The sequence below is a fragment of the Lingula anatina genome, chromosome 1 (assembly GCF_051362555.1).
Source record: "Lingula anatina isolate TDL-2025a chromosome 1, LinAna3.0, whole genome shotgun sequence".
NCBI lineage: Eukaryota > Metazoa > Brachiopoda > Lingulata > Lingulida > Lingulidae > Lingula > Lingula anatina.
The window spans coordinates 61099361-61114706 of record NC_141767.1 but is presented as its reverse complement, the minus strand read 5'-3'; the positions used below and the strand labels follow the sequence as shown (position 1 = coordinate 61114706).

General features: G+C 33.2%; 2 protein-coding genes across 2 annotated transcripts; one reads left to right on the top strand and one right to left on the bottom strand.

Moving 5' to 3' along the window:
- Positions 1-228: 228 nt before the first annotated feature.
- On the bottom strand, positions 229-10358 carry LOC106155050 (geranylgeranyl transferase type-1 subunit beta). Its single transcript, XM_013529658.2, has 9 exons — positions 10212-10358; positions 9735-9859; positions 8975-9045; positions 7130-7281; positions 3494-3626; positions 3319-3364; positions 2968-3152; positions 2399-2507; positions 229-1172 (listed from the first exon to the last, which is right to left on the bottom strand). Exons 1-9 carry the CDS (start codon positions 10307-10309, stop codon positions 1030-1032), a joined length of 1062 nt encoding a protein of 353 aa, XP_013385112.1. The 5' UTR covers positions 10310-10358; the 3' UTR covers positions 229-1029.
- Positions 10277-15336, top strand: LOC106155045 (methyltransferase-like protein 25B). Its single transcript, XM_013529647.2, has 10 exons — positions 10277-10495; positions 10736-10851; positions 11050-11314; positions 11718-11878; positions 12401-12443; positions 12604-13100; positions 13354-13472; positions 13705-13837; positions 14042-14229; positions 14540-15336. Exons 1-10 carry the CDS (start codon positions 10277-10279, stop codon positions 14617-14619), a joined length of 1821 nt encoding a protein of 606 aa, XP_013385101.2. The 3' UTR covers positions 14620-15336.
- The last annotated feature ends 10 nt before the right edge of the window (positions 15337-15346 follow it).

Below are 15346 nucleotides of genomic sequence, written 5' to 3'. Positions count from 1 at the left end.
GTCCACCTTCCTGATACTCGGGCAGACTGTGCAGAATCGATAATGGCCTCATTTTCACTTATTAACACAAGAAAACGGAGCACTTTTACGAGAGATGGTAAGATGCCATAGCTTGGACCTTGCAAGGATGTACTAAAAAGGAAATAATGACAAGTATGCTTCAAATTTTTTTTAGTATTGAATTGGAAAAAATATGAGCTTTGCATAGATAAAAACATGACCTAGGGACATTTTCAAATGCAACAAAATGCCTTTAATTACATAGAATGAATGTCCCAGTATAATAAATTGACAAGTTATCACATAATTGACTCCATCTATAAGTAGCATAATCCATTAATATATAACATCTTACAACAATTGGCACAGTGGTACATTAATAAGTGCTGCACCCTAAAATAACTCTTGATTTTAATACCATATGCTGCCATTTTACAGTCAACTTTATCAATAAACTGCACAATTAGGCCAGAAGTTTGTGTAATATTAGATACAGTTACAATTTATATTTTGCAAAACTTCTTTTACAGACAGGCTGTTACCAAGCAACCTGGTCCATCAAGAACTAATTCCAAACGGCACACTGTGACTTTCATTGAAAGTCAACAATCTGACAAAGGATTGAAGTGTTGATAATTTTACAGGTGCAAGTGCAGGTTTTTTTTTTTTTTTATTTCTTTACCTTAGCTATGAGCAATTCAGAATCCCAAATACTAAATAAAAAAGTTTTTTTTTCTGTAAAATAAGATACTTCAACACTTGAACATCTTTTTAAAAATACCATTCTGATTGCAATTCCATGCTTTTTTTTAACATCAAATACTTAAAATTTTAATGCTAAGGTCACACAAGTAAAAAAAAAAAAAAAAAAAATTCTGCAAACCCTAGACATACATAAGTATTTGTGTCTGAAACAGATTTTTCAATTCACACCAATGCCTGTTTATACTAAGCTTGCACTTGATATCAGCAGCGATACATCTTAAATGTCCCCAGACAACATTTTTTTATTATATGCAACAGATGTTGTCACGTTTGCTTGTTCTTTTCATGGAGTTGATGCAAGTGTTCCACAGCCCTAGTGCTGACATTTAACGCAGCATGCATTGGGAGCAAACCTGGCTCAGACATCAGTGACAGTCCACAGACACCAAAGTAGGCATGCAAAGCATCTGGAAGTAACAATGAGAAAGATCAAAGGTTAATATATCTCTTTTAAGAGAGATGTTATCAAGAACCTTGCTATTACAATCATTATCATAAGCTGGCTCCACAATTTAGCCAGATTACCATATAAATCATATTGGAATTTAGAAGTGGTATGTTGCTAAATTATTTATCTATAAGCACAACCCTCGGTGATATTTCTGACATACCTTTATGGGATTTTGTCATTGTAAAAAAGACACCCGACCTACATTCCCAATAGTTCTATGGTTTATATTGGTACACAACTAAATTGTTAAGTCTTTTATAACAACTCTGTAAGAAATGACAAGATAATTACAGGTGTCTGAACAAGGAAATATATTCCTACTACATACCAGAATAATATGTCTCACACAAACATTCAATGAACCTTTCTTTAATGTGTTGACAAGCTGCCAAAATTTCAATTCCCCCCCTCCCATTTCATAAGTTATCATTATTTAAAATGCATACAAAGCCAATTTTTGTCACAAAAAACCAACCAAATGCCAGCATATAGTTTCAAGTAGTATAACTAAGAGAATTACCAAAAGGCATTAATTTTACCCGAAAATGATGTTTGAATGGATTTTGCTGCTAGCATTCTATGCTGTATGTCAATGGGGCAGAAAAGTAAGTCACAAAAGTAGGTTAAATTTCCGACCAAAAATTTAAAGAAAGAGCAGTCTAAAGCTCTTTTATGGCTGATCAAGTGATCTATTCAGTTTATCCCTTGGCATGGCGGATTTATTTGAGTCGTATAAGTAACTAGTAGAAGTGGTTTACATGTGTTAATGGGAATCCACGCTCCACCGATGCTCGGTTCGTATGTACCTTTAAGGGATTACAACTCTTTATTTTGGCAGGAAAGTGCCACAAAATGGATTTTCCTGGGGTAAATGACAATTTTCTCATACATTCCAATGGTTAACGAATCTATTCTGACATTCAAATGTAGTTGGATTGTTTTTTTTTTCTTTTGTTTTGTGTATTTTTTGTAAAACTTTATTAAGAGAGTATGACATGGGTATAGCCATCTATGAAGGTCCATGTGGTCGGATGGCAAGCACAAATTAAACTGTGATTACTGCCGTTTTGGTGGCAAAATGTTATTTATTATATTTCTATGTGTGGTTTACAATTTATTTTTTGTGGAATTTCAAATTTTACATGAAGAGTTGTAATCCCTTTAACCACCATTTCATTTTACCTGGAGTATGATCTGGCCACTTAGCAAACCCTCCAACAATATTATCCTGAGTTTCTAAGATGAATCCCCTGTTACAAGCTTTATCCACCATAGAATAAATATCTAAAAGCTGAAATAAAAAGAAAAAAACTTTCAATTTCAGGGGTAAAAAAACAATAGTTTGGAAGAGGAACTATTTGGCATATAAACAGAGATATTTTCTGACAGTCTTCCAAATTATCTTTGTTGATCCATTGTTCATTTTTGACCGTCTTCCGACAGAAAAAATTAGATACCCATCAATGTAAACTTGAAAATCTGACCGTCTTCCGGAAGACCCAGAAGACGGCCTAAATCCGCCCCTGTATAAATGTGTATAAAAAAAATTACTTTTAATGTAACTAAATCACTTATATTCGATCCCATGATGCTATTTTGTAATAAAGGAATTTTCAATCAACATTAATTATACTTACTTTTCAATTTCTGCAAAATTATTTTTATTCTCAGCTAGAATTTAACAGCAGATAGCAACAAAACTCAGACAAAAGAAATGAAATATTAAAAATTGTATGTCTCAGTTAACTTACTTGGAGTGTGGCTCCCACCCAGAATGAGTAGCAAGTGTCTACTGGTTTATTTGGTCTTCCTTGGAAACCTGACTGTTGCCTAAATATACACCACCTTTTAAGTTTCTCTATTTGAGACGGAGTAAATGTGCTATGTAACCTGTTCATGAGGACCAGTGAAGCAATTGCACAAAAAGTAGATCCACCTGTTTTTGAAAAAGAAAAAAAAAAGAAAGTTTTAAGGACATTAAAATCATCTATGAATACACTTGAAAATTAAAGATCAGTATTTAAAAGTTTTAGAATAACTGTTGAAAAAATACAAAACCATTACAATGTTCATTCCAAAGTATACACAAATGAATTACAAACCATGTGCTTCTAGATGTGGTCCTTGAGATAAACCTCCTTCATAGCTCTGAAAAAGTATATCACAGATTATCATAATTTGAAAACTCAAGTGATAAATATAGATTGTCATCAATATCTTTTTTTTTAAGGAACAACTAATAAAGTAATCTGATGTTCATAATAAATACATACTTACATAACTTTTTTTAATATATTCCACAGCTTTTTCCTGGTCCATTCCACTCCAGTCATCCATCATGTAACTTATACAAGAGGCACAGAAAACAAACCTCATGTCATTTTCACTGCCTCCTGAGGTTGCACAAAAACTGAAATAAAAAAGCTTCAAATTTTTTGCATTTGTCCTTGTTTCAAAAGTCAAAAAAAAATATATATATAAATGATAATGTCAGATTTTGAAAATGTTACCTTTATCCTGTACAAATTTTGGAATTTAAAGGAATACCAACGGGCATACCCATAAACTAATTATTTTTTAAGATGCATTTTCAATTAACAAAATCCTCAGCATGTTTTACTTGAAATGAAGAAAAACAAGGCAGCAAAGCTGTCAAATGTACAGACAAAAAACAGGAAATAACTATGCACAAAATAGGCTACTGTCAATTCTGATGCAAAAGTACATTATGTTAAACTGCAAATTTAACATCAAATTTTAATTATACTCAACAGGTAATACCAATGTAAGTAAAATGTGTAACAAGTTCACACTTTGAAAATGTATAACTTCCAGAAAAAGAAGCCAATTGGACTGCTTTTCCAACTCAGGCTGCATTTTAGTCCTGTATTTCTTTTTTGAAAGGTTGGCAATCATAAGTAACATGGTTTTCCCATAATGGTCATCATAGCAGCAGTGCCCAAAATAGTTTTTTTTTCAAATTTTGATGCAATATTACATAATGTTTAACAGCATAATGACCGTCAATTTTTAATAATAAAATATACGTATCATGGATCTTCAGAAAATGTGACTAGCATTGGTCTTCAAGCCTGAGGAACTTCAAAGTCACACCTTGAAAATGCCAATATGTGAAAAATTAAATATTCACGAAAACCTGTTTAACTGGCAGTAAGAATTACCAAACAGACTGCATTGCCTACTGAAGCTGTATTTTAGTTCTATGTTTCTTTCCTGTAAGTTTGAGAACAGTAAGTGACATGGTTTTTCTTAAATGGTCATCATGGGAGCAGTGCCCAAAATAGTTTTTTTTTCAAATTTTGATGCAATATTACTTAACGTCTAACAGCATAATGACCATCAATTTTAATAATAAAATATTAGTATTATGGATATTCAGAAAATATGACTAGCAAAGGTCTTCAAGCCCATGGAACCTCAAAGTCACAACTTGAAAATGCCAAAATGCAAACAAGACAGCACTGTTCTGAAATGTTTTTTTTTTTCTCCATTTTTAACAATTTTCAACATAAAACAAAATTAACAGGTTACTGCCATTTTTATATGATCAACTAAGAAAATTGATGAGATGGGAAAAATATCAATACAACAGTGTTAAATGTCCAATTTCCTCCATTCTGAGATTCTGAACATAGTGAGTGAATGAATCTGACAAACTGCAATGATATGAGTTTATTTCCATTTTTGAAACTTTATTATACAATACAAGATAACAAGTTTACCATCATTTTTACATAATCAACTAATAATGTTGTAAAGATGCAGGAAATGCCAAACAAACACTTTTACGTATATTACTAATTAAATAATGAAACTGTTAACATGCCTAAGAATTGAATCTGAGGAAATGTGAAAAAAAGGCATTTCTTTAAAATAATGCCCCGATTATGCTGATTTTTGAACTCAACCTGCGTTTTAGCAGGAATGACCACTCCTGTGAGTTTAATGACAATTGGCCTATCTGTTTTTCTTATATTGTGTTTACAGTGTTGTATGTATGCTGAAAAGTGAAAAAAAAAGCATAACTACTAAAAAAGTGGCCCAATCATGCTGATTTTCGAACTTGACCTGCATTTTATGAATATTCATCATCTCTGTAAATATACAGCCAAAAAGTAAAACTGCCTTCCACTTATCGTGTTTACAATGAAAGTGCATGGCGCCGGCGGCAGCGACAGTGACGGCGACGACAGACGCAGGTGATGGCAATATGTACAGACACATCTGTACATATTTACTGTTCTTTTTGAGAACAGTAAGTGACATGGTTTTTCTTAAATGGTCATCATGGGAGCAGTGCCCAAAATAGGTATTTTTCAAATTTTGATGCAATATTACATAATGTTTAACAACATAATGACCATCAATTTTTAATAATAAAATATTAGTTTCATGTATATACAGAAAATGTGACTAGCAAAGGTCTTCAGGCCCATGGAACTTCAAAGTCACAACTTGAAAATGCCAAAATGTAAACAAGACAGCACTGTTCTGAAATGTTTTTTTTTCTCCATTTTTAACAATTTTTTTAACATAAAACAAAATTAACAGGTTACTGCCATTTTTATACGATCAACTAAGAAAATTGATGAGATGGGAAAATATCAATACAACAGTGTTAAATGTCCAATTTCTTCCATTCTGAGATTCTGAACATAGTGAATGATTGAATCTGACAAACTGCAATGATATGAGTATATTTCCATTTTTGAAACTTTATTATACAATACACGATAACAAGTTTACCATCATTTTTACAAAATCAACCAATAATGTTGTAAAGATGCAGGAAATGTCAACCAAACACTTTTACATGTCTTATTAGTTAAATAATGAGACTGTTAACATGCCTAAGAATTGAATCTGAGGAAATGTGAAACAAGACAGCACTGTTCTGACATGGGTTTATTTCCATTTTTAACACTTTTTTAAACATAAAACAAAATAAACAATTTACTGCAATTTTTATATGATCAAGTAAGAAAATTGATGAGATGGGAAAAATATCAATAGAATAGTGTTAAATGTCCAATTCCCTCCATTCTGAGATTCTGAACATAGTGAATGATTGAATCTGACAAACTGCAATTATGAGTTTATTTCCATTTTTGACACTTTATTACACAATACACGATAACAAGTTTACCATCATTTTTACATAATCAACTAACAATGTTGTAAAGATGCAGGAAATGTTAAACAAACACTTTTACGTATCTTATTAATTCAATAATGAGAATGTTAACATGCCTAAGAGTTGAATCTGAGGAAATGTGAAAAAACACCATAACTTCTAAAATAATGCACCGATTATGCTGATTATCGAACTCAACCTGCGTTTTAGTAAGATTGACCACTCCTGCGAGTTTAATGACAATTGGCCTATCTGTTTTTCTTATATTGTGTTTACAATGTTGCATATATGCTGAAAAATGAAAAAACCGCATAACTACTAAAATAGAAGCCCAATCATGCCGATTTTCGAACTTGACCTGTGTTTTGGTAAGATTGATTACTCCTGGGAGTTTCATGACAGCAGGCCTAATGGTTTTCCTTAAAATGTGTTTACGGGGTTGCATATATGCTGAAAAGTGAAAAAAACAGCATAACTTCTACAATAATGGCCCCATCATGCTGATTTTCGAACTTGACCTGCGTTTTATGAATATTCATCAGCTCTGTAAATATAAAGCCAAAAAGTAAAACTGTCCTCCACTTATCGTGTTTACAAGGAAAGTGCACGGCGCCGGCATCGGCATCGGCGACGGCGACGGCGACGGCGACGACAGACGCAGGTGATGGCAATATGTACAGACACATCTGTGTCTGTACATAAAAAGCTGATAATAAATTGTTAATTTAAGGACAAATTGCAATTTTGATATACAATACCTCCCATCTTCCAGCTGTAGGGATCTTAAACCAGCTAAGACTGCCCTCTTGTTCACTCTGGAGAGATTGTCACCAAGGATAATCAAACTAGCCAGAGCAGTATAGGTCATTGCTATGTGACCACCATCATATGGTATTGCTGTCGTTATGGGCTGAAATTAACATACAAATAAATATTTAATTAGAACATTACCTATATACAGTTAGTATCTCTCTATATTGCTAATATAAATTAAAACAGGCAAATCATAGTGCTCAAGGCTGATCACTCTGATTAAGCTAAGCTTAGCTGCTAGTCTGGTACCTGCAGTTTTTGTTTTAGACCCCATTCCCATAGATTTTAGATCGATCTATCCCTGTGGGGAGTCTCACTAGATTACTGTCAGCTTAGCTGGCTTAAGCATCTGTCCCGCCTATTAAAAGCTGTATGGGGGTAATTAACTATGGTGCGCTCAGCTGACTGCAATTTAGCGTGAACCCCCAGGGAGTTAGGTAGATCTAAATCTAAATCTCTGGATCTATCTAAATCTCTAGGAATGCACCCTTATTCCCTGTTATTTATGTATCCTATCTGTGATTTTCCTGGCCTTGCATTATTCTTAGGCTCAGAACAAAAAACAAGATTTATTACCCTTCATGGTAAATTTTTAAATATTGGGCTTTATTGTTTTTTAAAGGTACTTAAAAATCTGCATTGAAAAATATAAGTTTTGCAGGATAAAAACATGACTTTAGGACACTTTTAAACATGGGAAGTATACCTTTTGTAATAGCAGTTACTATTTGCTCTTTTCTTGTTTGAACCCCATATCTCCTTTCCTCATTCACGTGACTCTATTTATATTTACTGCCTTTAGTCTCACGTGAACGTCTGTATAAATGGCTTCTCAAACCAATAAGTTTATGATAAATACCACTCACCCTGCTAATTAACTTTTTTAATTTCTCCCAAGCAAATACATACTTTTAACTTTTAGAAGAAGTAAAGCATTTAAAAGAAGTTTTTATCCAACTAATCTCTTTTGATAGTAAAATATATTAATTTGAACAATTTCTCTTAATCTTTTTTTTTATTTCTGCTGGTATTGTTTTGTACTATTTTATTCTATTTTTATTTATCTATTTCTTCTTTCTTAAATCCAAGATGCTGAAACAATTTATGTGTATTTTATATATACAATGGCTGAATAAACTCAATTTTAAACTTTATTGTTATTATTATTATTATTATGAAGGGAGGACTGCAGGTTGGAGATTTTATCTTAAATTAAAGGTCCTCGCTTTTTTTTATTCCTGTTGCATTCATTTAATGTATCTTCAAAACATCTAATTATACTTGAAACACAGCTCCAAGTTCATCGTGTGACATAATATTGGGATTTTTGGGGGCAAAAACATCATTTTCAGTTTCCTGATTTTCTCAGGCACCTGGATAGCTACAAACATGCTTTTAATAGTATTATAACACTTGAACAAAGTACTACAAAAGGGGTTCAGGGATTTTTCTTTAAAGACTTACTGTTGATTTTATCTATAACAACATGATTTTTAGACCTATTTGGGTACAGCCCCCCCTTAAATTCAAACTTCAGTAATGGACTTGTTTGTTGACGAGGTTACTGGTGGTAAGTGAAGATTGATATGAGCAGTATCACATTATTATGCAGTCCGATTTCTACTGCAAGCTATTTAGATAATTGTTATATTTTAGAACTTTCTGACATGAACTAAACTCCATTGTATTGTATTGTATTGTATTGTATTGTATTGTATTGTATTGTATTGTATTGAAGGAAGAGAAACAAAGTTATTCTTACCATTTATCTTTCGCTAGTTGTAACCTACCTTATCTTCAGTATTATAGGGAATTCCAATGGTAGAAGAGCCTCTGAACCCACATTTGTCCAAGTTTGATTCTAAAAACAGCAATAATGACCCTGATTACATGTTTACATATCCATTTTATTCTATTAATTTTACACATCAATTGTTAGGAATACCAATTTACAGCAAAATCAACTACTGTCATAAGCCACCAGATTTTGCAGCTTCAGTGGTTACACAAGCATGATTTTCCTTAGGCAATATTTTTAAGAAAAAAAAAACACTGCAATGATAATTAATTAGAATTAGAATAGTGAAATATGTGTATTTCTTTATCTAAGGTAATTCATATTAGCAAATACAATGATTTAATTCAATTCATACATTTTATGAGCCATGTCCCTTATTAGAGATGAATAGTTTATGGCCCCATTCAGAATGGATGATTCGAGTACTTACTCCACACGTGCCTTTAAATGGATTAAATCTCTGCTCTGAGGTTTAATTGCTGGGCCCCTGCAGCGACGGCACATGTGGAGGTGGAGAGACCATCAGGAATCAGCAGTGACGCTTTTGAACTGTGGTACATTGGCTATATTTAGTCAGCCGATCTGTAAGTACTCGGATCATCCATTCTGAATGGAGTCTATGGCATCTGTCTTGCCAATTTTTAAGACAATTTGTTCTGAACAGAAGTGTTTTGATCAGTTACATTTACTTTTGCTTAAGTTAGGAACCAATGAAATCTTACCGATGTTGGCAAGGGATTACTATTACCTACCTGTTTCATCTGGAAGAACTTGTAATGAATAGATCCATTCTATTATATCATTTTTATCTTTTTCAATTATATGAAGAGCATTCAATATATCTAGTCCTGACAAGGCAAAAAATGCAACTGTCATCCTGAAAAAATTACGTATCAAATTAGTACTGATAGATGCACGTACATATATATGAATCACTGACAACATTTTCAACCATTACGAACAGTATACTTTGTCCTAAATGTCAAAAATCAACATTAATAATTATCATGCTGTTTACTAGCCTGAATGTTTATTACCATGTACTCTATAGTGCTGAGGTATAGATATTTAAAGAAAGGGAGAGGATGAGTACCTAATAGTAGACTAAAGTAGTACACTAAAGTTGTCTGAAAACAACATTCAAGGAAGTGGTCTGTCCCTTTTTGAAGCAGGGAATCAGTCAGAATAGAAGAGAAATATATCCCAACATGCTTCAATACTTAATATACCTGCTTGTGTCAAGTGCTGCATATTTGTCTGGAAGAACCTGTAAACAGCGAGTGAAAAATTTCACATGTTTATCACGAAGAAATGCAACCGGCTCCATCGTCCTTTACCTTCAGTGTCGTTTCCTCTCTTCAAACACAAAAGATTGCTTTTAGTGCACATTGGAACTTGCAAAATGAAATCTGTGATTTGCTGCAAAGATACGGTTGCAGAAATCCGCATTTGGTTGCTTCAAGCTGTCCGTTTAATCGACCAATACAGATGGATGGTTGATTCATATGTTTCAGTGAGTTTTTAAACGAACTAAAAACTTATTGAATGTACTACGATTCTTGACATCATTTTGCATTGATTGAGTTACCAGTACTAGTAAAGTTTGAGGAAAGAGAAACGACAGAGTAGAAGAAAGTGAAATAACTTAGCCCTCGTAAATACAGCCATGTATTATGTGTTATATATTTACTTGATATTTCAATAAAATATCAGATTGCCTATGATTACAGTCTGATATGCATACGAATTTCAGGACTTTTTTGTGGATCGTAAATGGGACAAATTAAACAACAGCTGGAAAGCCACATTGGAGCAGTTACAGCCCGATGAGTTAGTGTCTTTGCTAGATGCAAATAAGCAGGATTCTAGGTAAATTTATTTGTTTTAGAAAGGCTAAATTTTTAGACCTGGTTATTATAAAAATGTGCGTTTTTAATAACAATAATTTACCTTTATGTATAAATATACTCAGTATGTACAATAGATACTTTAGAATTTAAAGATGCTAAGTCATAAATGATGTAGTTAAAACATAATTGTCAGTAAATATGGTATCATGAATTTTAGGCATGTTTGGCCACTTTCCCTTCTGGCGTACAAAGCTACTACGCAAGCTCTGTCTTTACCAAGAAAACCCCTTTCAGCTGATGAGTTAAGAAAAAGACTATCCACTTGTCAATCTCAGTCCACATGCACTAGTGATTTTCAGCAAACAAGTGCAGCTGGATGCCAGAAAACTGAGATTAGTAATGGACAGTGTTTGTCTCTTGATCACTGCTACAGAAGGCATGTCAAGCCAAAGAAACAACATGAAATACAGGGTTTGGCACAGGTACATGCATATAGAAATATTTTTAATTATACTGTAAATCAGTGAGTAATATAAAATTTGATTAAGCAACATCACTCTTGATGGATTATTATGACTTCATTTTTCACAAACATGGTGCTAGCTAGAAATATTTCAATTTCAATGTTTTGGTGGTGATTTCTTAGAAATGATGATATAGTGTTATGCACACTAACATTTTCTATTATGATTCATGCCTCTGCCAGGAGTACAGCTTCCTTAACTTCTGAAGTATAATTTTCATCTACCCTGTTATTATTGATGTACATGATGTAGTAGGTGGATGGATGGATGGCCAATTTAATGTAATGAATGATAACATATTAGGTTAGTTATTTGGAAAATTAATGGTGGTGACTTAAGAATGTAAAAATATTATTTCCAGGTTGTCAGTCTGCTCTCCATAAGTTGCCAGTGTTCCAGAGTGGTAGATGTTGGTGCTGGTCATGGTCATTTATCAAGACTTCTGGCTTTTGGACATGGACTGGATGTTACAGCTCTGGAAGCTGCAAGTGTGCATGCACCTAAGGCACAGACATTTGATAAGTAAGGGGATGAATTAATTCAATATACAAAAAACAACATAGTCACTTTGAGCATCTTACCAGAATGGATAAATTTAAAACCCTAATGACTGGTAAGAATAAAGAACATATTATTGCTCTTGCCAAGTATTTATGGTTAGCCTTCCAAAAAAGGGACTGTGCTGCACCCATAACCAGTTGAGTAGGTAGAGCTATTTGGGCTCTGCCAAATATGTTTTGTATTTTTTTCATACAAGGAGTCATACAATATCACTATTGATCATAATTCATATTCATATATATTTGCATTCCTTTGTACATTTTCATCTATCCATGTAGATGCATACGTTACAATGAATAAAGCACATATTAACATGATGTTTTGGTACTTATCACCAGTGGAGACATATCCAGAAAGACATCTGAATGTACTGTCACTTGCAATAATTGTTAATCTTGTATAACAGGAGAGAAAGACGGTGTCGTTAAGAGAACACTTGAATCTAGTTTGAAAAATTGTGATTACTTTTCCTTTGTTTTTCAGAGAAGTTGTGAAAGATATTTTTAAGGCAGAGAAAAGATCAAAAGTAAGTTTTTGTCTTCTTGGTGTCATTATCATGGCAAATGCAATAAAAAAAATTATGAAGTAAATGGGCTTTAGTATGATAATCCACATGTTATAAATCCTAGTTTGCAGACAACTTAATTGGAAAATTATACTACAATAAATTTCTACTTCTGGTTTAGGAGAAGGATGAAGAAACCCCTAGCAGTCTCACGAGTGGAGATCTTCTAGTCCCACACCATGTGGTTTGTAGAATTGAACCAGACATTTCAGTACAGGGCTTTTTATCTGTGATTAAAGAAAGCAGAAGTATCAACTCACCAGGAAGAATTTCTGAACAACTGTCACCACTACCACATCCACAACAACCAGAACCAATTTGTCAAAATATTGTGTCTTCATTTTCTGACTACATTAAAACTGATGGAAGCAGTGAAGTTTATCACAGTACCAGTTCAGAGGACAAGCAAAAAGCTGAAGATCAATGTAAAGCATTTACAAAGAAAGATGACAGTGCAAGCAATAGAAGTGATGAATGCACTGGAGATGACTTTATGCTAACAGGACTCCATGCCTGTGGAGACCTGTCATCAACTTTGCTCAGGTTATTTATTCAGTGTTCTGAGTGTGTAGCATTGGCCTCAGTGGCATGTTGCTATATGAAACTCTCATGTGGAAAGTAAGTTAACAGTTGGGCTTACTGTGTAATGAATCATTAAAACTTACTGTTTATAACTGTAAAGGAAGCATTTGAATTTGGTTTAAAAGAAATCTCATGATTTTAATGTCGAAATATTATTTTAATACTGCATACAGTGCATTAAATTTACAAAATAAATATGCATATTAAACATTTATATATAAACATGGGTAATGTATTTAAAATTCACACTGAAATTATAACCTAGGCAATTACCAATTTCTGACTTCAGTCCCATTCCAGGATACCCAATGTCCAGTATTGTTTCCAGCATATCTGGACACCAAATGAGCTGGGAAGCAAGAGAATTAGCTTGCCACTTTGTTGATTGTTACATTCAGAGGTTAAAAGGTATACATCACTAGAAGTGGCGCAATAAATAATTAGAGCTTTCAGTTTGTAGCATGTCCAGTACCGTAAATCAAAGTCAGTTATTGGAAAAAAGTGAACTTCTACAAAAACTTAATTTTTGAATAGTAGCAAACAATTGTAGTACATCTATTATAAATTAGTAGTGTCCAGTATTACTTGATATAATAAACTGTTTATCTTTTTTAAACTCTTTGTAAAAATAACTTTCCAGGCAACTCCCCAGCCTTGAGAACACATTGCTACAGAGCAGTTGCACAGCAAGTTATTCTTGGCAAGAAACCCAACTTTCAACATGGCAGAATCAAACTCACTGTAAAGAATTCTCATCAAATGCCAGTTGACAGGTATAAAGATACTTTTGTCAGTGTTTTCTTTCTGCTTGAACCCTTAGCTATTGGAAATAAGATTACATAAATATAAGTGTTCTGTAACACTTCCTATACAGTCTACATGGCAAAAACCAGACTGTGATAAAATGCAGAATATAATATGATCAAAACATAAGAGTTAGTTTTTTTAATAGTCAAAAATATGTATGTGAATTTCAGGTATATCAAAGAAGTTTTAAAAAAACTTGGTCTAGATGACCAGTTATCTGAAGAACAGATTAGAAAAGCACAAGTTCAAGTGAATGACTGGAAGTCTGTTGTCATCTTCTATGTCCTAAGGCTGGCCTTGGCTCCTGTGGTGGAAAGTGTAATACTCTTGGACAGAATGCTCTACCTTTGGGAACAAGGTGAAGATTGTCTACTCTGTTGCACCGATCAAGTGGGAACTGTGTGTGGAAATTTGTGTTATATAATTGTAAAAATTGATCAAAGATTTGATAATTTTTAAATAAAAGAGAAAAAGTATACATTTATAGATGGCAATGCAGATTGTTAGAAATTGTGGTTAAAATTCCAGAGCACATTAACACAGTTTACTAATTGTTCTTTCATTTTGATTAGTCATGTCAAATTTGCTGCAATTTACATATTTTTAAAATTACCCAGTGACATGGCTCAGTAACTCAAGATCGCATTTTTTTTTTTCTGTTTGCATAGGTGCAGACAGCTATTTACTGGCAATATTTGATCCTCTGCTGTCCCCAAGGAATTTTGTCCTGGTTGCTCACAAGCGATGAATGGAGAGGAGCATGAGATATACAATTAATATACAGTTAATTGTAGCACATTTTATATATTTTTACACCCTTTACCTACACTATTTCCAATAATGCATCGTTAGTCAGAGTGCATCCATAATGATTCAGGCATATATAATCATTGAAGGTTTTTATATAAACTCAAGCACAAGTTTAGCTTGTGTGTCATGGTGGTGTAGATATTTAAGTGCAGGTTTTGTGGGGGGTTGTTGGTCAATATGCAATGAAAGGGGTTTTTAACTTTGTATGTACTTCTTTTAGTGTTCTTATTCAACCAACACTCCAGTTTAAATTATGAAAAGGGATATACTTTTAAAAGTTTTAACCTGTTTTACAGCTTTCTTGTAAGAATCTTCTTGCTCTTTTTATTACGTAGGAATTGTACTAAAGTGGTTATGGGTTCAGACTTAATGGAAACACTGGGCTATAATTTGCCAGTTCCTACTGGTTTGTTGTCCATTTGTTTTTGTTTTTGACATACTGACATAGCCTTCATATCATATATAGTCACCAGATCATACCCCTCCAAGTCAAACATCTATACAAAATAGGGTTTTATTCTATTAAAACTGTATGATTTAATTGATTCGTTGGACCTGCATTTGAGATTGAAAAGATTGAAATTTCTGCTTAGCAAAAAAAAAAAAGTATGTTTCATTTCCTGGAAAGTGTAACAATAAAGAAAGATCAAGTGTTTTTCTTCTTT